Raw genomic sequence first — 27,793 nt, 5'->3', positions numbered from 1 at the left:
GAAGAATAGGAGACGACATTGAAGAGAGGGGAGAGCGGTCACAGCTTTTTGAGAGAGAGGGAGAAAAAAACAGCTTTTGAGAGAGAGAGAGAGGAAAGAGATGTGAAAATGATTTTTTAGGATTAGTGGTTGAGGGATAAATACACTAATCGGGTCGGGTATAAATAAATGGGTTGCGTCGGTTCATGGGCCTGAGCGAAGACTTGGACCTTGGTGATATAAGGGTCTTCCAGTGGAGTTTTGGGTTTGGGCCTTTCAAAGTAATTGGTCATGAGCCACATATATTTACAGAGCACTAGGACTACAGAATCTTTATTCTCCATTCCAGAATAGCACCTGTTGGGAGGGCTTGATTAGTTAGCTTCCATGCGAAGAGACGAACTTTTGGTGGAGCCTTAGTTTGCTAGTGAGCTTCCAGGACCTGACGAGATCAATAAAATAAACATGACAATTTATACTTAAATCTATCCTTTTCATTTTTTCCTTTAAGTTTGCATGAGTTTATTAGCATATATGCACAACAAGAAGTTGGTATAGCATTATTATTTGTTACTATTTTTACTTCTATCGTCATCGTTTAATGTTTTGATTATTCAAAACATTATTAAAATCCCATTTATATTTTTACATGAGATAAATGTGGAATCGATTAAGTTTAAGTGAAAATATTTTATTAATTAAAATATGAAAGAATTCTAGACGAATAAATCAATTTTTATTTTTGCACTGAAAAAGCAATAATTAAGTCAGTAAGAACATATCAACATAGAAATATTTTAATTAAATTTCTTTAATTACTTATCTAAATAAATTGTTGACCATTTGGATAAAATAAATAGTTATATTACTTAAATTTTAGAAATAATCATATATGATACTTTATGGGAAAAAATGCAAGCAACCCCCTTGTGATATCGTAAATGAGCAAATTACCCCCTTATGAAATATCAAATAGTGATTTACCTTCTTGTATTTTTTAAAATACAATAATTTACTTCCATATGTTTTTTAAAATGAAGTAATTTGCCTATCTGTATAAGGAGGTAAATTGCTTCATTTTAAAAAATACAGGGGGAGTAAATTACTATATTTTTTTCATAGGGCATATACTTGTTTTCAATATCACATGGGGTAAAGTGTTATTCACCCATACTTTATGATTAGAATATTAATTCGGATAAGACTATCTTTATTATGCATGTACATATAATACTCTGCTTTATTAATCTATATGTTTTTTACTTTATTATTCTAATAAAATACTATAAACATATACATGAATTTCAATTTCAATTTTTTCATAAATTACGACAGTTTTAAAATATTAATATTTATTATTTTTGCGTTGAATGGTGGTTTCAACAATACGATTCGCCCATTAAATCAATACATATATATATGCGTATATTTTATGTAATATTTATATAATAACTTTATTTATTTATATATTTTGTAGCATATATAACAATTAAAAAGTTAAAATCCCAAATTTTTCTCCTTTTGGGAATTTAATTTCTTTTAGTAAGGAACAACACTTTTTGCTAAAATAAAATTATGTTTTTTCATATTAATAAAATTTTTTTAATTAAAAATTATTTAGTTAGATTTTGATTGGAACCATTTCATTAGTTTTTAAAAATTTATGATCACCTCTAAAGTACACTTCTGTGCACAAACAATATTCATATATAATTTTTTTTTAGTGAAGGTAAATTGTATAAATAGATAAAAAAGAAATACCATAATATGATTAAGCAGTCGAGGTCACGTAAATCAAGGAATTTTTCAAAGTTGATAAAAAGCACGTGTACTAACTATTGAGAGTTTGAGAGTAGGATATGACTAAGTAGGACTAAATATGGGTATAAATATCCATATTTATACCAACAGATAGCTTGACCCGCTAAAACTGGTTACATGGGTTTGGGTTATACCCGAATTCAACCCTAATCATCCTCCTACCAACTCCATTTCCTCCCCATTCTCGTCTAGCGCCTCCTGCACCTTCAGCCTCCGGCTGCGCTACCGCCATAGCCATCGCCGCCAGCTGGATAACCCTCAAAACGTACGTCCTCTATCTTTGCCATTTGGTCTCTATTCTCGGTTTACGGCCGCCGTTTCCATCTCCATCACCGCAGTCTACCACTGATTTTTGTGGTTCGTTGCGCCATTTGTGTTTCTTCTCTTGATTATTATATTGTGACTGCAAATCTTTTCCAGTATAAGATTTTCTGGTAGCTATTGCAAATATCTCTCCTCTAAACCTCGTTCTTTTCCATGATTACTGTTTGCAAGAACTAAACTTGGGAACCGATTTTGGTTGCATTCACTGTCATATTTTCATTTCTCTTGGTTTTGGGGCGGTGAAGTCTTAACATTGTATCCCTTCCTGTTGGTACAATCATTTACTGTTCTTAATACAAGTTGAGAATGGCAATATTACATTAATGTTTCTAATTAGCTAATTGATCAAGGCAACATGCTATATTCATGTTCTTGAATGAACCAAAGACACTATTTGGTGCATATTTTGCCGATTAATCCAAAATTGGGTTACTATGCGTGGTGATTATCTAAGCACTTATTTTGTAGTGGTTCTTTTCCTTAATATTCTGTCTTTGGGATAAAGATGCGCTCTAGTTAAAAAGCACATGGGAATGCTTGATGAACCATCTTATTATTAATTACCGGAAATGACAGAGAATTTTTAATGGCACTAAAAAGGGCTGTCTTTATATAGGTTGAGCAATTGTGGAGAAAGTTGGCATTGAGAAAAAAGATAAAGCCTTCTTTAGGTGAGGTTCCATTTCTTCATCTTTCGTTTTGAAATTATTTTGTTTCTTTCATACTTGCAAGTGTTTGCTAAACTTGCAAATAGCAAAAGAGAAGCATGTTATGTGTTCAGAATGTTTCCAGTGTATTATGTTGGTATATTGCAACTTTCATACCATTCTTTTAAAAATGCCCAATTCTGGTACCAAAATACATGGTTTTTGTGCAACTATAGTACTACCGTTAGAAAACTAATGGACTGCCCGTGGCCGTTAAATTTTGCAGGAAAAGGGGTGAAAAATTGCTTTTAGCCATTTTTAAGGGTTCAAGCCTATTTGTAAGCAATTTTCCACCATTTTTTACAATCCTCCATTCATTTTTTTGCCAATCTTGTGTTGAGAAGGAGAAAATCACATCTATATTTTAACTTTTATGCTAATTGCACTGGACCAAATAAATAAAGAACAAATAAAATGCACAACTAGTAGATGCATTCATTAATTAACCAAGATGGGTTTTTGCTACACAACAACACCTGTTTTGCTGAGAAAAGATCAAACCAAAAGAGGGTGCCTAACATGGTCCTGTATACATGCCTCCTAGCCAAAAAACACCCAAACTCCAACACACAAAAATCAAGCTATTGCACTATACAAAAGCTGAATATTTGCACCAACCATAAATAACTCAATGCCTAAAATTAGAGTATCGCACTATTCGTAGATCTGCAATATTTTCAATATTTTCTCTTCAAAAAGTTATAAAAAGTTTGAGTTCCACCAAAATAATAGTCATAAGCAGTCATCTTGAAGGAGTCTTCTTCCCACCTCACTCGGTTTCTTATGTTTTGAAGATGGTGGCATGTTCATTAACTGTGTGCAAAATCAAACATAGGGTAAGTAAGTATGTCTGCGGATAATCTCAAACAAAATTTTTACAGATTTGCACCTGTTGTGGTCCTGAAGTTGTTGGTTGTCTTGGAGCAGAATTGTGCTCTTTGCAATAGTGGTTTTCCTTGCCTATTTTAGTGAGCACAATATAAACAAACAAATAACTTACAAAATATGAACTAACTGAAGCTCAAAGAAGCATAAATATATAGGATACACTCACTGAAGCTCTTGAAAACTCTGTAATTGTGTTGCCCTTGTTTCTAGTATCAATTCTTTTCCTTGCCTGTTTCAAATAACATGGATATAGTTAATATACATAAGCACAATCAAGTGAAATCAAATACATATAAAGTGAAAGTAACTACTTACAGTAGTTTGGGCTGAGTGGCTGCAACGGTCTGTTCAACAAGCTGAGGCTGAGTATCCACCTCTTGCACTGGAACATCATCTCCTTGTGTCATCTCATTTGGTACTTGTGGCTGTGACCTTTGTTATTCTTCATTGGGAGGAAATTCCTCTGCAAATTTCCTCTACTGACATCCTTTTTTGTTGTGTCCTAGAGCCCCACAAAATTTACAGTGCACTTTCCACCCTTCCCTCTTCATCTTAATCTCTTTCTTCTTCTCTTTGCTTCTTTTCTTCCCATCTTCACCATCTTTGTCTGCAGATGTTTTTCTTGTCTTTTTTAGCCTTCCCCTTTTCTACCCAAACGAGGGAGGTAATGGTGGAAGATATCCTTTGTGTACCTTCTCACAAAAGTTACACTTGACATTGTTTGTGTTGTTAGGATTAGGTAAGGATGCATAATTTCATCCTGGATCCTTCCAGTTTGAAGCTTAAGAGATTATTAATTGAATAAAGACTAATCTGAAAATAAAATAAACAAGTAAATTTGGATATATTTTATGATAAAAAGTAATTTAATTCACCAGAAAATAAAGAAATATATATAGATTATAGTCTGAAAATACATATATTTATTTTTAGAAAAAATTTCAAACTTAAAATAAATAAATAATACAGTAATACCTATATTTTTCCCTTGCAAAAATTAGAAAAGAAAACTAAACATATAATTGAATTACTGAAACTGAATCATAGCATACTTTAATCATTAAAACATCTGAAAAGTGATAATTTTAATTTATATTTATACTTAATTGAAGAAGTAAAGAACGTGGAGTCATAGACTTCAAACAATTATATAATTTTAGAAATTAAAATTTAAAGAAATCAAAAGAAGAAAAAAACACCCAGAAAGAAATAGGGCAGCAGCAGTGGCTCGATAGTGGAACAGCAGCGGGCCGGCGGCAGTGGAACACGAACAACAACGGTAGGGGAAGAAGAAGAGGAGATGAACAGTGGTGTATATGGCTGTAATATCATGCATGTAGGTGCAAAAAAGGGTGATTGATTTCCTTTAAATTATTAGAATTTTTTTTTTAATATTTGATGGGATGGGCCCTCCCAGCTGCCCAGCCCAAGGCTTGGGCGCACAAAGGCGCGCGGGCAACTGGCCGAATGGCGTGCCTGGGCGAAGGCCCTTGCCATAAGTCGCGAATGGTGCGAGGGCTGCGCCTATCACACCTCGCGCCGTGGCACATGCCTTTAACTACACTGATCTTCGAAGCTTGGATTTGGATCTAACTGATACTGATTTTAGTTTTCTTTTGAGAGATGTTTATACTTTTTGGTTGCCCACTAGCATATCCAGATTATTTTTGAAGCTAGTTCCATATTCATGTTCTCTTGGAGAAAATAGTGCCATTAGTTTCAGTTGCTTTAGAAAGTTTCATCGTGGTTAACCGGAACCAAGTCTTCATAAACACCCCCTTCAGTAAAAGTGAAATCTCGCCTTAATGATTCAATTTGTGCAGTTAAAGATTACATCTTTATCATCAAGATGACACATGTTAATGGCTAATGGATTCTATGGAGCAGTCCAAGAGTTAATGAGGTCTATGACTTGCTATGAGATTTGGAATAGTTACCATATAACTTCACACATGTGACTGACGTTTGGAACATCAGATTTATTCATGGCTCGTATCTGACTAATATGGTTGTATCTTCCCTTCTTTGTGGTCTCTGTACTCTCTCTCTCTCTTGAATAGAGAAGGTTGTATGGTTTCTGTTTTTTTTAAACACACTTTGTAACCTCTATAGGAACATATAGAGCATAAAGTCATCTGCTACTTTGAGTCAAGAAGTGCATTGGAAAAAGAAGGAAGTACATACCTTTGTAGATACAGCAATGGTTGAGGTGTGGTGGACCCTCCTAGGGGCTGCTGTTCCAGTTTTCATTGCTGGTCAAGCTTTTAGAATGAAGGCAAGACATGCTGAGGAGCAAAGAATCAAAAGTGCCCGGGGCAAGGAGAGGAGTGCTGATGATATTTTTGTGTGCGAGAGAGTTTGTACATCAAAGAGAATGTTGAAGAAAGTTGGAGCATTTTCCAAGGATCCAATCCCCGATTCGTGTGTTACAGTTTGTGGTGTTTCTGAACTCGATGCCTGTGCTGATGCCTGTGCCCGGACCGTATGCGTGAACCAACATCAAGTCCCAAACTGGAATGATGTTTGCCTCAGAAGATGTCAAAGTGAATGTCTTAAACTCTCTGCTTCTCGTTCTTCATGATAAATCAATCTGTTGTATCTGATTTTTTGCCATTTTTCGACATGCTCTAAAAAAAATTATGGTAACTCAGTATCCTTGATGTTCCAGACGGTAAATTGTGCTAAGATCAAGTAAAGTTAGCCAGTTTTTTTTTTTCATTTTACAATGTTCTATCATTTGTTCACGTTAACTTTCGGGTTAACTTTCGGATATTATGCGATGAGTTAGTACCTTTACTTAGCTGGATTTCTCTGGATATTTCACTATAGCATAAACTAAAGTGCTGTTGAATCTCCTGTTGTTTTCTTGATTATTTACATACATGTACAGTGCTACGTTGGTTATTATTGAAATAATCATTTTTGATAATTTTAACTGTCGGCGGCATGCTGCTCGCCACAATTTGTTTTGTGTCTTTATGAGTATAAATGATAGTTCAAATCTTCAACTTGGTAATATTTGCTGCCTTCAATTTTGTTTATATTAGTTGTTACTTACTCGGAGTGTTCTTTCCTTTTCTGTTAAATGACAAATGGCTCCAAATGTTGTTTGAATGTATGTCTGACAGAGGTGGTGTTTTTGGGACGTATTGGTTGATGCATCCATGCTTTAAAATTTCATTCTTTGACGTTTGTTTTTGAGTCGATGGATATTTAGGGATTTCTCTGAAAATTTTTCAAAAGCATCATAGAAAATTTGTAAAAATTTCTTATAAAAGCTAAAGTATCGATTCCACTTTTTCTGATATAAAAAAAGATTTAAAAGAACCCCTCAAAGTCAGAGTTGGTGGTACACACGTATTGACTGGGATTATGGGTTCGGAAAGTGCAATTGTTTTTATAATTTTACCCTTCTCTCCAATTTAATTATATATTAATATTTTTTATTCTTTTAATTATAAAATTTAAATTAATAGAAATTAATTTAAAAAAGAAATAGCAGGCCGCCAACCGCTCCTGCCCTCCTCACCCATGTGCGACGTTGGTCGCCAAGCGGGTAGGGTGATCGCCTATGCCCTCAACATTTGGGCGACACCGTTATCCAAGTTTAAGTATACAAAACATTGATTATTCGATTCCAACCAATGTATGAATTAATCTCAATTTATGCTGGCACCCCTTAATCATATCCGAATTAGTAAAGAAGGCTTAAATAATTAAATAGGATAAACAGTAAATCATAATTGCAATTGTCGAACAATTTGTAATGTTAATAGAGATAAGGCAGTAAGCAATAAAGAATTTTTTCCTGACAAGAATGTTAAGAAGCTCCTATAGTCACAATAAGACATCATGCGTAAAATGAATTTTGTGGTAATATATCTATTGACTTGATCTAAATACTTAAGGAAGTAAATTTTGGTCCAGAATGAAATTGCATATCTGTTCATCCTTCATATGGAGATGGGAAACATTGGGGCTAGATGTAATTAATAAAATAGAATGAAATGAGATACATTTAATGATAAGACAATTAGCTCTTTAATATTTTCTGATTTATTGTATGAAATGGAGATGAAAGGAAGAAGAGATTGAACTTTTTTGTCCCTATGTATGTATATATTTTCAGTAATCATAATTTATACATAATTTGTAATTATTATTTTTTATGAGAATAATTATTATAACCAAACAAACTTTTATGCCAATGATTACGTATCATTTTTTACATTTTAACATTGCATTGACATTCTTGTTTATTCTAATATTACACAAAATTGAATATTTGCCACGAATTGTGGGAAATTTTTATCACCGTAAAAAATGAAATATGTTATCATTTTCAATTGCCATGATCAAAACTAAGAAGCTATTATTCCAAGCTCAACAGTTAAATCAAGTCAAAATTCAAAGTAAGTGAACAGATCCTCATTTACTCAATCCAGCATGAGCTGGCTGAAGCACAATTTTTGTGCAGCAAAGGCCTTAAGTCTTCAGCCCAGTCCAACCACCCTGCTAATGAGGCAGTGCTGACAAACACAGCCCATATTAGGAGACCAATACAAAATAAAAAGGCCCTCACTCAGTCGTATTCTACACTTTATGGATCATGTAACCCTAGAAGGGTGGTAAGAGGGACCTTATAGCTAATTGGATCTGATTGTTGGAAGCAACAATCAACTACTTCTCCTATATTCATGGCTGACTTGGTAGGACTCTTTTGAGTTGACATATCCTTTAGGAGATTGCTTTAGATATTGGATAACATCATTTGTACAAAGTAGATGATGGGTACAACCCACATTGGACTTGAAAAAGGATGAAATTGCCCTTGAAAAGAGCAAAATCACCTAAATACTTGGAGGATCCGCACATTTTTATTTAGGCCGGGTTGCACAACCCGACCCGCTCTACCGACCCAAATACATTTGTAGCTATAAATACTCCCCCCCACGCATTTATTGTAAGACTTAATTACTTATTTCTACTGCATTTATTATTCAAGATCGTCTATTTTCCTATCTCTAACTTGATCTAATTTGAGTATCGGAAGGTTTTCGTTGGGAACGCACCCGACTAGGCTCAAGTTCTTATTTCCTTCTTGGAGCCTATGTTCGATATTTGGGAGGATACTGCAAGTTTGACTTCGCCAAAAGGGATAGCATATTTCAACCCAGATCAATAAATATTCCAAAAATTTCAAAAATATCTCAATTAACATCATCGCACCTGAAATCTCTCCAAAACTTCTACTATAAATAGGGTATAAGGTAAGACCTTAAGATAAGTTAAACTCATTTAAGCTCACTCCACGTCTTCAACAACAAGGTTACATGGGTTTTTGCTATATTCTTGCACTCTATTATGGACTTTAGCTCCATTTTTTATACTCAAACACACCCATCTCCAATCACATCATTTATCTTACCACAACTCATATGTTTTCTTGAGTTTCCAAGATTTATTTCATCGCATACTTTACTAACTAAAGAATCAAAGTGCTAAACATTATTATTTGTAAGTTAATTTATGATAATGTTAAAATTTTTCATAAAAATTCTTCGACCCTTGTGATGCTGTAAGACCTTGATACACATCACTAGTACTGTTGTAGCAAATCTTGAGCTAAAAGCTGAGAAATGGCTAGCTCTGATAGTGGAGGTGACAATGACTTCTTTGAAGAAAACAATTTCGTTCCTGTTGTAGTCGGGTCCACCATGCCACAACCAAAACCAATCTTGGAGGACCACAATGTTCCTCCTCCTCGTACTAACCCACTAGTCTTGCCTATAGTAGTGAACTCACTCTCTTATGAACAACTCAACGGGCTCAATCTAGAGGCTGTTAGCTCAGTTCTCTGTGGACCTCCTACTCATGCTACTGATAGGGGTGCAAGTAAGACGTTTCATCCCGATGCACTCAATGCCTAAGGAGGATAAAGCCAGAACAGACAAGCTCCTGCATCATTTCCTATGTTGCATCGGTATGAACATAACCTTGCCAATCCCACTTATAAGGGAGAGACGAAAAAGGTGGCCCTCAATGCATGGAGACCCTCCACTATGAGATGTTGGAACTCCGTCAGCAAATGGATGGAGAGATCCCTTACCTAAACTGATGGCTGAAGACCTCCCTACTCATTTTGGAGTACTTTCAGACCTGCCATCTTATAATGGTATTAATGCGAGCAAAAAATTGAGATCAGACAAGTTTGACTTGTGGTATTTAGGTCTGAATTCTTGCAAGCCTTGGAAAGGAGACCTACAAAAAATATATTAATACTCTACCGTTTAAGTCAATAAACAATCATGAGAAAGATAATTGCCAACGATTAAAGCATTCAATGTCTTGTATGTTAGCGTTTGATGTTTGTGTCTTTTCTATACTGGAGCTTGGTTGTTGAATATAATGTTAAAATGTGATGTTATATTATGTTTTGGAAAAAGGAAAATATGATATATAGATTCTATATATTTATACAGTTTTTCTAGATGAACAAACACTGTTTTAATCAAGAAAACAGATGAATATATATCAAAAACTACCATACGAAACACCAAATTATAAAAAAATGAGAAAAATACTCTTGAAAACTGTTCCTTAGTATATGGATATATAATATATATGCCGCTATAAAAGGAAAAAAAGGTGGAAATTTTTTCATTTTGAACAAGGGTTTATATTATCAAAATGGTCAGTACACTTAATTTATGTTAAACTCATTTTCTTTTCCTTTTTAGGCTTTTGTTGGAGGGGTAAATAAGTCATTTTACACGTTTTGGTTACTTTTTTTTTTTTTTAGCCGTCGGAGATGATTTCATCTCATGTAATTATGCAAAAGACAAAAATAATTTGTGTAAAGAACAAATCATCATCTGGGAGTATAAATATAATTACCCTCTACTCCATTCAAATGAATTGAATTGAAATGAGTAAAATTATATACTCTATATATATCTTATATACCATAATTTTCAGAGAAATACATTGATATAAATTTAAGAAATAATTATATTTATATTTTTTAATTTATGGTTTATATATCTGCATAAATCATCTTTGCCTTTTGGATAATTATACATATACGTCCGACTGATTTATCGTCGTCATTTACACAAACCACTAATTCTGCTTTTTGAAAAATTATACACATACCTTGTGGTTATTATGATGTGGATTGATGTATAATTATTGTATTCGTTCCTTCATGAATTGTGATGAATGTATAATGAACATTTGTTGGTTGATATCATTGTATAAATTGGTCTTAAGCTGTATGTACATATATATATATATACTAATTAGTTATATTTATTGAGTAGACAATTAATTTTTTGTTAGAAATTTTCAAGAGATCATAAATCATATCGCCAACTTATTAAGTGGGTCAATTATATTATTTTGAATAGAAATTCTAACTACATAATAACACGATACATATATTATTGTATAATTAATTTAAATTTAATCGAATAAAATTCAAATTAGAATTTCTCAGTCTTTAAGATGATTAGAATCAACACAAAATAGCGACTTGCATTGAGCGAATCCAACTAGTCCAAAATGAGGTAAACGAATCAACAGACCGAATTGATTGGGATATCCCACCCATTCACAGCTAATACACATCCAGAGCTGACGGCGTATTTGCATATGAATCCACTTGTCATAATTGCATTTACAATAAAATAAAAAAATGGGGGAACTGCAGCTTCGTCACTTTCCACTTTCCAGGCTCACATGCAGCCGATTGCCCCTGGCCTTTTCTCATTTCACTTTTTCTTACATTTGGCAGCCAAAATAAACAAATAAAAAAAATGCCCAAAAAAGAAAAAAGAAGAAAAGAAACAAGTAAAACGTCTTCGTCGTTGGTCTAGTCAGCCATGAACAAAATCCCAATTTCAAGTCTCAGAGATATTGTATTTTTGAATTAAAAAATAAAAGGAAAAAGTAGAACCATGGCATTATTTTCTCCAAAAGTGTACATATATATACATGAGGAAAATTATATTTCCTTCTCCAAAATGAAAAGATCTTTTTCTATTCTATTTTTGTGAAAGATGAAATCTTGAATGTGAATGATAAGAATACTGCAAACAGTTTGCCTTTGCTTGATTTGTGGGGTTTGTGTTGTAGTATCTTTCTTTCTGTTTGGTAAATATGCTTTTCTTTGATTCTGTGATTTTTCAGTTTTTCTTGAACCCCTTTTGCTCTAATCCTATTTCTTATTCAGTTTTGGCTTCGTTTTGTAGCCCCACATGCATTTCTTGCGTTTGTCTGATCTGGATTGGATCACAAGGAATTCCCTTTTCGTATTCCCCATTATCTTTTGTCATCTTCTCTGGATATATGAATATTGAGGGAAAGAGATAGAGAGGTGGTGGTGGGGTTCAAATAGCTTCCGGGCCTTCCGGGCACCAATTCTGTTCTTGGGAAGGAGAAGAAGGTGAGATTTCTTGATCCTTTTTCATATATTTTTCAGTTGGGACCCTTTCAAGATTCTGCCTTTTGTTTTTTATAAGTTAAAAGTTTGGAGTTCCTGTGTTTTGTATTTTGGAATTGCTAGTTTGGTTCTTTTCTCAATTTCTTGATAAAATTCTTGGATTATGTGAGGGAACATGAAATGGGGTTCTTTCTGTTTGTTGATTAAGTGGTTTGAGGAGTTAATTTGGTTACCTATGGGCAGTTCGAGATTAAAATTTCTCAAGTTCTCATGTCAACATAATGCAAGCTCATAATAGAAACTCAAACAGAGACTAGTTCTGAAAATTTCACGATGCACTCATCTTTTCTTATTTTCCTATGACATCCTCCAATTTCCTTCACGATGTCTTCTTTTGCTATTTGTCCAAGATAACTTTTAATTCTTTGTTTTTGCTTTGAAAATACAATGATTCTTTTGTTTTACGGACTATTAAAAATATCTCGTTTGATAATGGTATTGAATAGTGCTATAAAATCTAGTTGCAATATATGTCACTTGAAATAACTATTCTTATGTGTTTATTGAATTCCTAGAAACTGTTGGAGTGTTGCAATTAATAAGTTGTCTTGCATATTTTTACCTGGGATTGTTATCAGAAAACCAAAATGTACATTGATTATAGTTTGTTGAAGAGAATTTGACGTTATGATGGGCATGCTCAAATATTATAAATTTATAACCAAAACTCTTAAAGAATTCTCTGCATGTTTCTTTAATGTTATAAGTTTCTATAATGTTACTGGAACATTTTCGAAAATTTTTAATATTTATAACTGGAGGTACACCCTGTAAACAAAATTTTTAGTTCATGTACTCAATACTCTGATTTAGGAGCATCTGTGTTGAATTCTTTTTGGATATTTGGATTGACTTTGGGCAGGCATGGCAGCTGTTGACGTGTCCAAGTACGCTCATAGTCCTGTTCATAAGGCCATAATTTTGAAGGATTATACTGCTCTCAGGATGATTATTGCTGGCCTTCCCCGGCTCTGTGATCCATCTGAGATTCAGACAGAACCAATTTCACTTGCTGAGGAAGCTAAAGCTGATGCCATAGCTGCTGCAATTGATCGGCGTGACGTTCCTAACCGGGAAACTCCACTTCATTTGGCAATTAAATTTGGCGATGAGGCTGCAACTGAGATACTTATGCAGGCCGGTGCAGATTGGAGCTTGCAGAATGATCAGGGTTGGAGTGCTTTACAGGAAGCAATATGTAATAGGGAAGAAGGGATTGCAAAGATTATAGTTAGGCACTACCAGCCACTGGCTTGGGCAAAATGGTGCAGAAGGTTGCCTCGGTTGATTGGAACAATGAGACGGATGAGAGATTTTTACATGGAGATCACCTTTCATTTTGAGAGTTCAGTCATCCCTTTCATTTCAAGAATTGCCCCTTCTGATACTTACAAAATTTGGAAGAGAGGTGCAAATTTGAGGGCAGATATGACTTTGGCCGGTTTTGATGGTTTCAGAATCCAGCGTTCTGACCAAAGTTTTTTGTTCCTTGGTGATGGCTCAGAAGATGGAAAAGTTCCTCCGGGATCACTATGCATGGTTTCACATAGAGATAAGGAGGTTATGAACGCTCTGGATGGTGCTGGTACTCCACCAACTGAGGCTGAAGTGCAGCAAGAAGTGATTGCAATGTCCCAGACCAATATATTCCGGCCTGGCATTGATGTAACTCAAGCAGTTCTTTTGCCTCAAACAACATGGAGGAGACAGGAAAAAACAGAAATGGTGGGTCCTTGGAAAGCGAAAGTATATGATATGCATAATGTGGTTGTAAGCATTAAATCAAGGAGGGTCCCAGGGGCCATGACAGACGATGAATTCTTTAATTCCTGCAATGGCAATGAGACAGAGAGTGAGCTTGATGATATTTTGACAGAGGAAGAGAGAAAGCAGCTTGAGACTGCACTTAAGATGGACTCGGAGAATGAAAACAGTGATGGCATTATTGCTCACCGTCATAGTTGTTGTGAGCTAAGGGATATTCCTGTTGAGGATGCAAAAAGTTGTAGGAACAGAGAAAGTAAAGTGGAAAAGAAAGGATGGTTTGGTAGCTGGAGGAAATCGGAAAACAAACAAGGTGAAAAAAAGAATGCTCCACCAAGAAGTTCTTTGTGTGTAGAAGAGAAATCTTGCAATCTCCCAGAGGACTCTCCTTCGAGAAGTAAAATTAGGCACAGTAGGCACTCTACGGAGATTGATGTAAAGCGGGATGAGCATAAGAGAGGAAGAGACGCTAAAGCTTCTTCGGCAAATGCTGAGAGTGGAAATCGCCGCAAGGATGGAAGTCGTGAGGGTGAGTATAAGAAAGGTTTGAGGCCTATTCTTTGTCTTTCTCCAGATTTTCCCTTACAAACAGAAGAACTCCTACCGTTGCTTGACATTTTAGCAAACAAAGTAAAAGCTATCAGGCGATTAAGAGAGTTACTCACTACCAAGCTACCGAAAGGCACCTTCCCTGTCAAGGTATGCATCTTGTTTTAACACTCTCACTATATCGGCTTTTTATGCATGCTTTTTTTTTTTTAACCCCATTTTGATGTCATTCATCTTTGTGAGCAACACCTCTCCTTTTCATTTTATACCTGCAATCTGTTATCTTTGTTCTGTATTGGGGTTTATGAGACAATGAGGTTGGTTTGGAACATTATGGCATAGTTCAACTTTTCTAAAATGCGTGGATGCTTCATATTGCGACATCACGATCATGTCAAATAAAACCTCATTTAAGAGGTTTCTGTATACTGCTGATCAAGACAGATGTACTTAAAAGTCTATGCCTTTGAGCCTTTATTGCCCATCATTATGATTGCACTAAAAGAAGTCTTATGTCCCTTAAAGCTATGGTCCTACAGAGTTTAATGTCTTAAAAGACAGAGGCACATTTTGGATGGTACGGATGCACTTTTCTATAATAATATTTTGCATATGCACATAAACATGAATGTGTACATGCAAGTGTATGACTACACAGAGTTGTACTCCTGTTTGGTATTTGGATACAAGATGATACTCTTGAATACTCCTCATATATGTGACAAATACTTCAAAATGTATCCAGAATGTTAACAAAAGAAGTTTTTAATAAAACGTTCAATTTTTTCCTTACATATAATAAATGTGGTCAAGGTTAGTGGTCGAAGGTGTTATGTCCTTCTTTGCTTTTAGCGGTTATAAATTTTGCAAGTAATATATACATTGGTTTGGTTGGGTTATGATAAAATAAGGGGGAAATGGAGAGGGTTAAGCTGTTAAGGGAAAGAAGAGAGATATTCACCTGTTGTCCATCGATTACACCTTTCGGCCTGATCTTAGGCCCTGACTCACCCTCCGTGGACGAACCTTGCGGAGGAACCCTTAGGTTTTCAGGGCATTGGATTCTCGCCAATGTTTATGTTACTAAAGCCGACATTCTCGCTTTTGCTTTGTCCACCGCTGCTCGCGCGGGGGCTTCCCTCTAAGGCGGAATGCTCCCCTACCGATGTATTTTTACATCCCACAGCTTCAGCAGATCGCTTCGCCCCGTTCATCTTCGGCGCAAGAGCGCTTGATCAGTGAGCTATTATGCACTCCTTCAAGAGTGGCTGCTTCTAGGCAAACCTCGTGGCTGTCTCTGCACCCCTACCTCCTTTACCACTGAGTGATCATTTAGGGGCCTTAGCTTGTTTCCCTCTCGACGATTAATCTATGATCCCCCATCATCTCACTTGCCAACCTTGACCCCTGTTATTTGGAGGTCATATCTAGTATTTAGAGTTTGCCTCGATTTGGTACCGCTCTCACTGATGTGTGTAGGAATCTTGAGCCAAACCCAAGCTGGAGAATAAAACAGCACAAGTCACAGGCTTGCCTTCAGATCTAGGATGTGATATACATTATAATTTTTAATCTCGACTTGACTTGTTTCAACTTGGTATAGAAACTATTCTAAACTGTAAACGTCCCAATCGGTTCCACTCGATGATTACAAAGGATGAAAGTGTTACCATTAACAGAACACATTTCGGGCTCTAATAATGATTCGAGCATTTAGAATACTGAAATCAGTTTAGGTAAGAAAATTCCCTTGTTTTAGCATGAGAGCAGTCGGATATTGATGTCTAGCTGTTTCTCTCATAGATTAGAAGATTACAACAATTGGAAGAGCTGAAAGTCTTAGAATTTCAAGGCTGCAGCTTGTATAACTCTACCTTTGACATAGAAAAACATTTGTAGCAAGATTGCTGGAAAATATAACGTAGAGTATATACATGACATTTTGTGGAACACCTCCTCATGCTACCTATGTCCATCCTCCTCTTTCGTGGCTATAATTTCTTTTTTCTTCCAATTCTCAACTTGGCAGAAATAGTTCTCTTCCTAAAAGACGTACTGATGCACTCATTTGACTGAGAACAGGAATCACATTTTCTAAAAGCATCTTTTGGACTACATTTGGATTTGAGGAATGGATTTGGAACAAGGATTTTAAATGATTTCATATTGAATGGATTTGAAATCCATTATCATAACAATATAGTTAAAAATGGGAAATCAAGAATTTGAAATCCATTGCAGCTTGGAGTTATCCAAACAAATGGATTTATTATTGTGAATTTGAAATTCTCAGTTTCAAATCCATCAATCCAAATACAACTTGAATTCATTTGATATTCTGTTGCACTTAGCTCCATTGTCAATAGAGAAGTTGTCCTGCTATGACCACCTTAGTTCTTTCTTTGAACTCATTGCACAGAAGCTTAATAGCTTGAGTTTAGACACCAACTACCATAAATGGGTCCACGGCTTTACCATCTCGGACTCAACCCAAACTTGACCTGTTTAGATATGTGTGTTTTGACGTGTATTTATTTGTGTGACATATACATTGAGAAGTATGTGTATATTTTGTACATATTCATATATAAAATATAAATATAATACTAAGATAAATAAAGTAGAATGTAAGATTAATTACTAATCAACTTATATGTTTAATCTAGGCTGTATCTATCTATAACTACATCTATATTGTTATTAAAGTACAATTAGTTCAGTATGTTTTACATGTTGTAACTTTTTTGGTGATAGTTAAAGTGAGATCTATTAAGTATTGTTAAAACATTAAATTAGTGTATTATTTGATAATTTTGTATATATTTAATTATTTGAGAACACAGTTAGAAGTCCAAAAGTCTAGGGTTAAAAGTCTCTTTTGGTCGTGTAATTTTGGCACTTTGGCATTTTAATCCTTTGTTTCTATGAATGCAAAACAGTCCTATAACTTTTTGATAGTTAGCAATTTTTGTCCTCTTGGTGTCAGAATTTGCAAACGGAACAAATCATGTGCATCCATATGGTTCATTTAAATTGGGGCTTTTGTTCTAATTAGTTCACTTTTACCTACATGGACGAAAAATTAAAAATTTTGTAAGAATTTAGGCATGACGGTCAAGAAACTGTGTATTTTACCTTGAAACTAGTGTGCCTTGTCAAAGGAGTCTTTTGGTAAATTCATTTATAGGGTGGCTTCAACTTATGCCGTTAATTTCTCCTGGATATGCTACACTGCCGCTAAGGCATCTTCCTCTCTTTTCAGGTTGCAATTCCGATAGTACCCACTATCAGGGTGATCGTTACTTTTACAAAGTTTGAAGAATTGCAACCGGTAGATGAATTCTCGACGCCACCATCAAGTCCGACTGCTGGTGGCAGAGAAAGCGCTTCAGGCGTTCAGCCTTCAAGTCCATCATGGTTTCAGTGGATAAAGTCTCCTTATCAACGTGCGGGGGCTTCTACAGGTGGCTCTAGCAATAAGATCGAAAATATTCAGGACCCATTTGCAATTCCTCCCAATTATACGTGGATTACAGCAGAAGCAAAGAAAAAGAAAATGCAGGAGAAGAGTAAATCTAAAAAACCAAAAGCTCAGAAGTAGTTCATCAGTTGTGTTTAGGTAAGGTACATTTTCAGTAAAGGAGCATTAACTTCCATAGTTGTTTGATTGATCCTCTAATTTGCATTTTACTTGGAATAACAGCAGATACAGTAGTCTTTACTAGGTACGAAAAATCATTGTCCGGGGGATGGGGGGTGGCGGAGAGGGAGTTATAGATGTTTAAAAAGTCCCGATTCTTGTAACATTTATGATTACTATTGCACGTACGGTTGGCTCAGTAAAAATCTACCATTTCGTTGGGTGATTAGTTCCCTTTGAAGTTTGTCCCGGAAGTTTTTACTCGTTTATTCTTTACCTATGTAATGCAGGCATATCGTACATTTCGTTTACTTGATCATCAAATTTGTAAGATGATCGTTGCGAATGCGTAAAATGTTGTAAAGTGCTTTTTGGTTTTACATTGATGCCGATGACAGGATCAGTTCCTCTTACAGTCGATTCATGAAAGTCTTTGCATATTTAGATCATCCGATATACTTTATTCACTTGGCAAAGGAAGACGTCTCGTTTTACATAAAAAAGCTATGGTTCAAAGTATCGGTTGATATCTGTTGATAATAGCTTGTACTTATTCGGATTGGCCGTTGTTGATCAAGTAATATCTACTGATGCTTATTAATTTATGAGTATATATGTAATGTATCATTGGTAATATCCGATAGATACGGATGATATCACCAATATTACAGGTCATATTGGAATATTATCGCCGATGTCTGAGGACATCGGATTGATCTATGTTCACTGAGGGCCTGTTTACATTTATGTATAAGTCTAAATTGTGTCATTTATCCAATTATGTAAACTATTTATTTTCATGATATCGGCTCAATTCGAATCCTACAAGCCCGGGACAAGCCTTGGTTGGGCTTGATATGAAATCAGACCATATGTGGTTTTGATTAAGAAATTCAGGTAGAAGCGGACCTTTTCCTAACTTTCTTACTATTAAAACTTTTGCATCTATCACTTAATCTAATCAAGTAAACAACTTATTATTTTTATTAATTTATCAAATCCTATAACAAATCCATTCAAATCCAGTCAACTATTTATCCAAACTACAAAAGTAAACGAGCGTTGATTGATTAAAATTTTGGTTAAATTACAACAAACCCCCTTCAATTTAAATTTAATTAGATAAATACTCCCTATTCACTGGAAAATTACAAATACATTTATTGAAATTGTAATATAAATTCATATCGACACTCTCTTAGACTCCCTTAGATGAATTATATTGACACCTCCTTAGAAGGGTATATCCATAATTTTGGGAAAGATATGAGATATTTGTGCATTAGAGCTAATTTCAAGGACTGGTAATGTAATTTATCCGAAAATATTCAGTGTGTGTTGTTGAAGCTTGCCCTGACACGAAGCAAATGATCTTAGGACAGTAGTAAATTGAGTATTAGTCATGATTTTGTTTGATATGGAGATTGCAAGACTGAGTATAGGATACGTATATATATCTATATCTTCTATATTATAAAAATGTGAATTATTTCATATTTTATGTTCAATTTTTTATGATGTCAATTATATTTCTTTATATAATAATAGAATTATAAATTTATGTGTATAAATAAATAATTCTGTACTCAATTTTTATAACAATAATAATTGTTAATTACTTACATTATTGAATTGAGATAGAATTCTAATAAAATAAATTATAATAAAGAGTTTTAATTACAATTAGTAACTAATTAAATAAAATTAGTTACAAATCTAAACACTATCTAAGAAAATATATAAGCTAGATAATTAAGAAAAGATACTAACTAGGACAAATATATGGACTATATAATTAGACAAAAATAAGATTAAGAAACATGAAAAAACATCTCTATGAAAGAAAATGTAGCAATCTTTGGGGGGCAATGTCCATTAATTTAATATAATAGTAAATAATATTACTTAATGCCATGTGGTCGCTAATGCTCCATCATATATATATATATTTTTAAAAAAATTAAAATCATGCAATTGCCACGTCTTGTCTAATTCAATGGCATTTTCCGGCACCTTTGGACAAAATCCGGCAATTTGTGTCCTAAAATTGAAAAAATTAAAAAGTTACATGACCTGTTTCAAATTCTAAAGAATAAAATATTAAAATGGGAATGAGTTATAGTTAGAGGATAAAAAATGCCTTTAATCTGTTGACTAACATTTGCGATGGTTTTACCTACGGTCAATATACACGTTTTGCCACAATTTTTAGTTGTAGTCAATGTTTCCCCTCATTTGTAAAAACATTGCGCGATAGTTTTTCTAACTGTAATTAATTAGTATTCGTCATGATTTTTTTATTTTTAACTGTGATAATTAACTATAATAAAACTCATTTTACTTACTAATTTTAGTGACGCTAATTAGGGATATTTACTAGTTCTTACCATTACACAATTAGTTTGATCACATCATCTAAATACTTGAACTCTTAGAGCAGAATCAATTAATGTTTAAGACAAAATGCAATTTGGTCCACTATCTTAGCGATTGTGGCACTTTTAGTCCTGATATATTCCAAAATAACAGTTATGTACATTAATTTGAAAAAAAATGATAATTTACATCCAATTTTCCCTAATGTCACCGGAATCCTCCATGCCCCCATCACGTGACCCCAAAGAATTGTGGGTTTTTAATTTTTCCGGCCAAATATGTCTACGTGGCATCTTATTTCTAAACAAGGGTGAAGTGGCAAGGTGATGCGTAAAAACTAAATACGTCACCTTGCCACTTCAACTAGCATGCCAACTCAGCGGGTTTTGGGGGGAAAATTGCATCTAATCGTCTCTTCACTTCAGACTTCATCCAAAAACCCTAAAACAAAATTCCTAATTTGCAAATTCTACTGTAAAGTTTTGAAAAAGAGAAATTTTGCTTCACAAACTTGAAATCAGCACTTGAAGGGAATAGCGTTAGCTGAAGATGGTGATGATTCGTAGTGATAGGCATATTAATTAACATGCCCCCACTCGCATATCATAAGCAAAGTCCCTAACCTAAAAGCTCTTTGTTTTTTTTGGCTTTTGAAGTCAACTCTATTTGGCTTGTTGTTTGTGACCCAAACATCCTCTTTTTATGTGTTAGTTTTGTCTTTAATTTTATTTTATATTAATGGAGAATGAAGCATGTTGTTTTTTGTTTTGTTTAATGCTTTGCTTGTCCTCCCATGTTAGAACCTTAACTTTTTGGTCGTATTGTTGCACTATTTATGTACCCTACATGTGGGGTAATAGAGTATATTTATTGAGTATTCTATTGTTGTATGTGGTGTTCTTATTATTCTTTATAATTTTTTTTTGTTTTTTGTTTCATTTCTTTAAAAACCCTAAAATTAAGTTAGAGTATTACTGTTTCATTGTTCTATAGTGGTAAGGCTAGAAATTTGCCTGTAGCTAAATACATTGATGGAAATGTTAAAAGTTTGATTATGTTAATGCTACTCACATGAACAAGCTTAATTTGGACTTAGTTTTTGAAAAATGTGGAATATTTGGGGAGGGAATAACGTACTACATTATTATGATTGGTGGCTTTAAGTTAATGTTTAGTGAAGAAGATATATTAGACCAGACTTTGAAGCATATGCACTGTAGGAAAATTAAGATATATGTTGAGTATAATCCTCCAGCACAGAGGAGGTTGCTATGGAATGTGTAGTTTACTGTAGGGAAATTAAGATATATGTTAGTCCTTTATGGCTTTTCCTAGTCACCACACGATCATTGTTTGTTTATCAAGAAGGCTACAAATGGTTTGCTTGTTTTGTTGGTATATGTGGATGATGTGTTGCTCACTAGCCCATCAAAGTCTTAGATTGTTGGAATTAAGCAGTATCTAGATTCGACATTTACCATCAAAGACCTTAGACATGCCAAATATTTTCCTCGATTTAGGAATAGCAAGGTCTACAATTAGGACTTCTGTTACACAACATAAATATATATGGGGATATTATAGAGGATACTGATCTCTTATCTTCTAGACCTACCCTTACTCCTCTTCCTTTGGGAATGAAGCTAAGTTCCACTGCTACTCCCAGTTTAGCTGATCCTGAACCATATAGACGATTGAGTTTTACTCGCCCAGATATTTCTTATGGAGCACAACATTAAGTCAATTTGTACATAGACCTTGTCAGATTCATATGGACGCAACACTACATCTAGTACGATACTTGAGAGGCTGCCCTGACAAGGGCTCTTTTCTTTCCATCATCTAACCTGTTCACGCTTACTGTATACTATGATGTTGGTTGGGCCAGTTGTGTTGCCTCAAGAAAATCCTTGATTGGCTATTGCATTTTCTTGGGGAAGGTTTTGATTGCTTAGAAGACCAAGAAACAACCTACTATTGCATGCTCTACAGCAAAGGCCGCGTATAGAAGTTTGGGCAGTATTGTTTATGAATCGCAATAGATCTCATTCTTGTTAGAGGATCCTCAGGTCTCCATTCTAATTCCTATTCAACTATACTATGACAATCAGGCTGCGGTCCACATTGTTGCCAATCCCATCTTTCATGAGCACACCAAATACTTGGAAATTGATTGTCACTTGGTTCGGGACAATACAAGAATGGTTTGTCCCCTCTTCCCACATTTATGGTAAGCAACTGCTTGCAAATGTGTTTACAAAATTGCTTGTTGGTCGGGCTATCGCCTCTTCTTTCTCCAAGCTGGGCTTGGTTTACATTTCCCCAAGTCAATCTTGAGGGGGGATGTTGAGGGATGATCTGCCTCCGCCATAACCACTGCCTGCCTCTATTCTTTTTTGCCTCGCTTGTAAAAATCCAATTTTTTTTTTCACGTTTCTATTAGTAGGTCATAGTCTGACGTGTCAAGTTAGTTAGGCAATTAGTTTCTTTTTCTTCTTGCTTTTGTAGTGCTATTTAAGGAGCTCTACAAATAGTTTGAAATACATTACTACGTGAAATTTCTTAGTACTGTTGGTACCGTAGTCTACGTACTAAGGCTTAAATATACTTTAAATTTTGTAATTTTGATATTTAGACATTTATGTTTTTTATTTTTTTTGAATTGCAAAATAGTTCTATATTTTTTTTATATTTTGCAATTTTTATCCTTCCAGTGCCGGATTTTGCAAAAGTTTTCGAAATAAATTATATGCCCCTTACAATTTTTGTATTTTTTATCTATAGTCTTTCGAGGGGTTGCAAAAGAGTCCTGTACTTTTTGACATTTCGCAATCTTAATCCTTCCGGTGCAGATTTTGCAAATATTGCCCCAAAAAATCATGGGCCGTGTTATTTAATCCATGTTGGCAAAACTGAACCACTCATAATAAAACCCCAATTTAAATGAACCACGTGAGACACACATGATTTATTCCGACGGCTTTTGCAATATCCGACACCGTGAAAACCATAATTGCGAAATGTCAAAAAATTGTAAAATTATTTTTTTATGTCTAAAAAAATAAAAATAAAAATATCAAAATATCAAAATTACTATACCAATAATATATTTAAGCCATCGCAGCCAAGACAAAAATCTGCTACTTGATTTTTGCAATATTTTGATGCATGAATGAGGAAAATTTTGCACTAGACAACAAAATGGAGAATTGAGGAAAATTTTGGTAACCAACAGTAAATATTTGAAGAAAATTAATAAATTGACCATAGTCACAACAAAAAGTTGAATGTGGTACATATTAATTTGTGAATCCCACATTCCCACGATGTTGAATAGTCACAATATCTGACACGTTGAATAGTCACGACTCGATGTTACAATTACTAATGTACAGTTTTAGGAAAAATTGCAAGCTATCATCCGTAATTTTGTAAATGAGTAAATTATTTTTTTATAAAAAAAAATAGCAATTCATTTCTCTGTATTTTTCTAAAATACAACAATTTATCTCTATATGGTTTTTAAAATGAAGCAATTTACCTCTTCAGATAGTAAAGTAAATTGCTTCATTTTAAAAACTATAGGGGAATAAATTGTTATATTTTTTTATAGGGGAATAATTTGCTCATTTTTAATATCATATGAGATCAATTGCTATTCTAACTATATTTTTACAGGTCGAGATAATACCTAAGAGCACTTTGACCTAAATACATTTTCCTTAAGGCATGCATACATAGGTTTTTATGTTAAAATGGTACATTCCCCATCTCCAATTCAATTCAATTTATTGAGAAATGGATTTAAATCCATTTAAATGAATTAGGCACGAAAAACATTGATATATTTGTTCCATTTGTAATAAAATCGTGTTCATTAACTCAGAAAAATTCAGTAAAAATTGCATTGTATGAAAATTGATTTCGAACGCACCACGTTACATCCCACAATCCTTGCAAGCTCGCAGTATCAGTCCTAAGTCTTAATGCTATTAAATTTCTGACTGAGACAACTTCAATTGCCTTAAACTTAATGAGCTCGTGCCGTGCCCGTGCTGATTCTGCCATAAATTGAATGGAGTTAAAATTTGAGACTGGAATTGTAATTTTTTTGTGAAGCTATGGAATGCAATATGGTGAGTACAAAACTAAGGGGCCGGGAACAAAATCGCAGAGGGATATAAATTGCAATTTTTCCCATTGAAGAAGATTAGACTCAAGTTCTTTTTTTTTTTTTTTCTTTCTGGGTAAATGTAATTTTTATTCATAAGTAAAAGATATAGTACAACAATGCTCCAATTCAGGCGGTATCCTCGTCAGGCCAAGGGATGGGCCACAGTCGGTATAATGCATATGTACTGATCGAGCTAGCTAACTCAACGCTAAGAATACGCTGTCTAATATCATCAACAATCAAGTTAGCTACAGTATTAGGAGGCTTCTCCTCGTGCTGAAATCGTCTCAAATTCTGCTTCCTCCAAATGTGGTACACACACGCACCAAGTAAAGCACGGTATGCAATATTGATAATGTGTTTTTCTCTCCACTTCCTTGCTTTTCACTCAATATCTCTTGCCCAACCCCTATTAGGCCACTGAAATCAAATAATACGCCGAACAGAGTTAAGACATCGTCTACTAAATCTGCACTGGAAGAAGAGGTGGTCATCATTACAAAGCACGCAGTTCCCAAGATGAGATAACCATGGTTTGTCCGTTCTGGCAAGCTTGCCCAAGATAGCAAGCCATTAAATGAACATATGTTTAGGAATCATCAAAGATCCCGAAAGTAGCGAATTTCAGTCTACTTTCGATCCAGGTGCACTAAAAATCCGATAAAGCTCGTGGGTGGTGGGACTTCCAGTCGAAAACTTCCACTGAATACGATCATCTCCCCTATAGATCTAGGGTAGTATGCGGGTAATCTCCAGGGACTCCCTATCCGTAATCAGGGGCCAGTTCCATTGTCCCTCATGTACTACCGCGTCCAACATGGTAGACTCGTGTAGGTCCAAACAAGCAGACCCTCTCGGGAATCTATGGATAAGGGGACAGAGGTGGTGCCACGGGTCCTTCCATAAATAGAAACTCCTCCCATCTCCAACTTGATAATCCACCACTGGTCTTATCCAAGTCCGCAACCGCAATAATTTTTTCCACCCCCACGGTCCCCGGTGCTCCGAGACAGTCTAAATGAAATTGTCTCGTAAGCGCCCATGAAGCAGCCATTCCACCCAAATAGAAGTCCAGTCACATCGATGACCTTGCATAGGTTTTTACACATAAGTGCACGATTGAGCATACCAATGTCTCGAATTCCGAGACCCCCCTCCTCCTTTGGTTTACAAATCTCTTTCCACGCTACCTTTGGGTAGCCACTATTTTCAGTACCTTTCTATAGAAAATTCTGTAACTACTTTTCAATATCTCTGATAATCCCTTTTGGTAATAAGAATGTCGACGCCCAATAAACACCCAGAGATATAAGAACAATTTTAATCATCTACAGTCTACACGCGTACGATAATGTCAGACCCTCCCAACCATTAAAACATGCATCAATTTTAGTTAATAATGGTTGGCAGTCAGAGATAGATAGTCTAGAGGAGATCAAAGGAAGCCCCAGGTACCTCATCGGGAGATGACCCTCCAGGAATCCCAACACTACTAACAATTGTTCTTTCACATTCTGTGCAGATTTCGATATAATGAGGTGGCTCTTCTCTGCATTTAGTCTAAGTGCGAACCACAAAGCAAATCGATCTAGTCCATCTTTCAGGGCCCTAATTGATTCTGTGTTAGCCCGACAAAACAACAACTGGTCGTCAGCAAATCCCAACTGGAAGACTTTGGATGCCTCACATTTCCAATAGAATGTAAAATTCATATCCTGCTCTATCAGTTGCAGAAACCCCATATGCAACACCTCCATTACTAGCACAAAGAGATATGGAGAGAGGGGATCACCTTGTCTCAGTCCTCGTGCCCCAAGAAAGAAACCATGTGGTTTGCCATTCATCCCAACCAAAAATGAGGGTGTTGTGACACACTCCTCAACCCATTTATTGAACATATCCGGGAACCCAAATAACTGTAGTACAGATAATAGGAAGTTTCATTCTACAGTGTCGTACGCCTTCCGAATATCAACCTTTAATGCACACCTAGGTGGCCGTCGGGCTTGTTTGTATTCACTGAATAGCTCCTCTGCTAATAGAATATTGTCCCGTATGCTCCACCCGGGGACAAATGCAGCCTAACTGGGGTTTATAATCTTGTCCAAAACCGCACTCAACCTTTTGACAATGAGTTTTCTAATAATCTTATAAAGTACATTACAACATGAAATTGGTCGATAGTCAGCAACAGACATGGGAGAGTGTACCTTGGGTATGAGCGCCAAAATTGTGCTATTGATTTGTTTAAGAATTCTCCCTGTCATAAAAAAATCCAGAACTGCTTTGGAAACTTCCTCGCCAACCACAGGCCAAGCGGCTTTATAGAAGCCTGAGAAATACCGATTCGGTCCTGGTGCCTTATCCTTAGCGATATCAAATATTGCATTTTTGACATCCTCTCCTGAGAAAGGGGCAGTGAAAAAAGCAACCTCTTTCTCCATTAAATTATGCCGTGCCCATGGTCTAAGATATCGGAGATCCATCACCTGCTGTCGCCTTTCCCCTCTTGGCAAAGATTGATATTAGGAGACAAATTTCTGTATAGCCTCTTCTGGTGTCGTGTGAAGGATTCCCTGGGCATCATTAATTTGTAGGATCCGTTTATTCGCTCGCTTCTGAGCAATTTTTTGAAAAAACACTCGAGAGCACTGATCACCTCTCTTCATCCATTGGATCTTAGCCCGCTGTTGTAACATGATCTGCTCAAGTTTTGCCGCTTTGGCAAGCACTACCTTGCACCAATGTTCCAACGAAAGGTAGAGCTCGTCCTGTCTGCTGGCACTAACCAACATTTGTGCCTTCTCTAGGAACCCTTTAGCCAATTCAACATTTTGTGATAAGTCCCATTTTTTCCTCCATTGTTCCCGAAAAATAGACTTGAGCGCTTTAAGTTTTCGAGTAATAGAGAACATAGCGGTGCCAACGATCGCATGCTGCCAAATGTTCTGCACTGCAGGAATAAAGTCCGGTGAGAGAGTGAGGTAATTATCAAAGCGAAACATACCTCAGAACTGTTGCTGCCTATCCCCATGTATCACCATAGGAGAATGGTCCGACGTACGAGG

General features: G+C 35.4%; 2 protein-coding genes across 10 annotated transcripts; both read left to right on the top strand.

Moving 5' to 3' along the window:
• The first annotated feature begins 1,893 nt into the window (after positions 1-1,893).
• Positions 1,894-6,437, top strand: LOC105158637 (thionin-like protein). Of its 6 annotated transcripts, XM_088879187.1 has the most exons (5): positions 1,894-2,065; positions 2,741-2,795; positions 3,058-3,109; positions 3,713-5,055; positions 5,832-6,437. In XM_088879187.1, the coding sequence occupies exon 5, from the start codon at positions 5,920-5,922 to the stop codon at positions 6,298-6,300; it is 381 nt and encodes a 126-aa protein (XP_088735313.1). In that variant the 5' UTR covers positions 1,894-2,065; positions 2,741-2,795; positions 3,058-3,109; positions 3,713-5,055; positions 5,832-5,919; the 3' UTR covers positions 6,301-6,437. The 6 variants fall into 6 exon arrangements, with proteins under 6 accessions (XP_088735313.1, XP_011073754.1, XP_011073755.1 ...); XM_011075452.3 differs by lacking the exon at positions 3,713-5,055; XM_011075453.3 differs by lacking the exon at positions 3,713-5,055 and having other exon boundaries at positions 1,894-2,157.
• Positions 6,438-11,582: 5,145 nt separating this feature from the next.
• Positions 11,583-18,588, top strand: LOC105158635 (uncharacterized). 4 transcript variants are annotated; one of them, XM_088879116.1, is made up of 4 exons: positions 11,583-11,873; positions 11,972-12,165; positions 13,094-14,685; positions 17,798-18,588. In XM_088879116.1, exons 3-4 carry the CDS (start codon positions 13,168-13,170, stop codon positions 18,134-18,136), a joined length of 1,857 nt encoding a protein of 618 aa, XP_088735242.1. In that variant the 5' UTR covers positions 11,583-11,873; positions 11,972-12,165; positions 13,094-13,167; the 3' UTR covers positions 18,137-18,588. The 4 variants fall into 4 exon arrangements, with proteins under 4 accessions (XP_088735242.1, XP_011073752.2, XP_011073750.2 ...); XM_011075450.3 differs by having other exon boundaries at positions 11,585-11,873; positions 13,085-14,685; XM_011075448.3 differs by having other exon boundaries at positions 11,585-11,873; positions 11,953-12,165; positions 13,085-14,685.
• The last annotated feature ends 9,205 nt before the right edge of the window (positions 18,589-27,793 follow it).

The sequence above is a fragment of the Sesamum indicum genome, linkage group LG3 (assembly GCF_026168435.1).
Source record: "Sesamum indicum cultivar Baizhima isolate 11 linkage group LG3, ASM2616843v1, whole genome shotgun sequence".
Lineage (NCBI taxonomy): Eukaryota > Viridiplantae > Streptophyta > Magnoliopsida > Lamiales > Pedaliaceae > Sesamum > Sesamum indicum.
Note: the sequence above shows the minus strand (reverse complement) of the source record. Positions and strands in the feature narration are given on the sequence as shown.

What these genes read in the sequence shown, in the direction of transcription:
- LOC105158637 (XM_020692983.2), top strand. Translation starts at nt 5,920, where the DNA reads ATGGTTGAGGTGTGGTGGACCCTCCTAGGGGCTGCTGTTCCAGTTTTC.
- LOC105158635 (XM_011075450.3), top strand. Translation starts at nt 13,087, where the DNA reads ATGGCAGCTGTTGACGTGTCCAAGTACGCTCATAGTCCTGTTCATAAG. An exon ending in AAGGCACCTTCCCTGTCAAG is followed by an intron (nt 14,686 to 17,797) that starts GTATGCATCTTG and finishes CTCTCTTTTCAG; the next exon opens with GTTGCAATTCCGATAGTACC.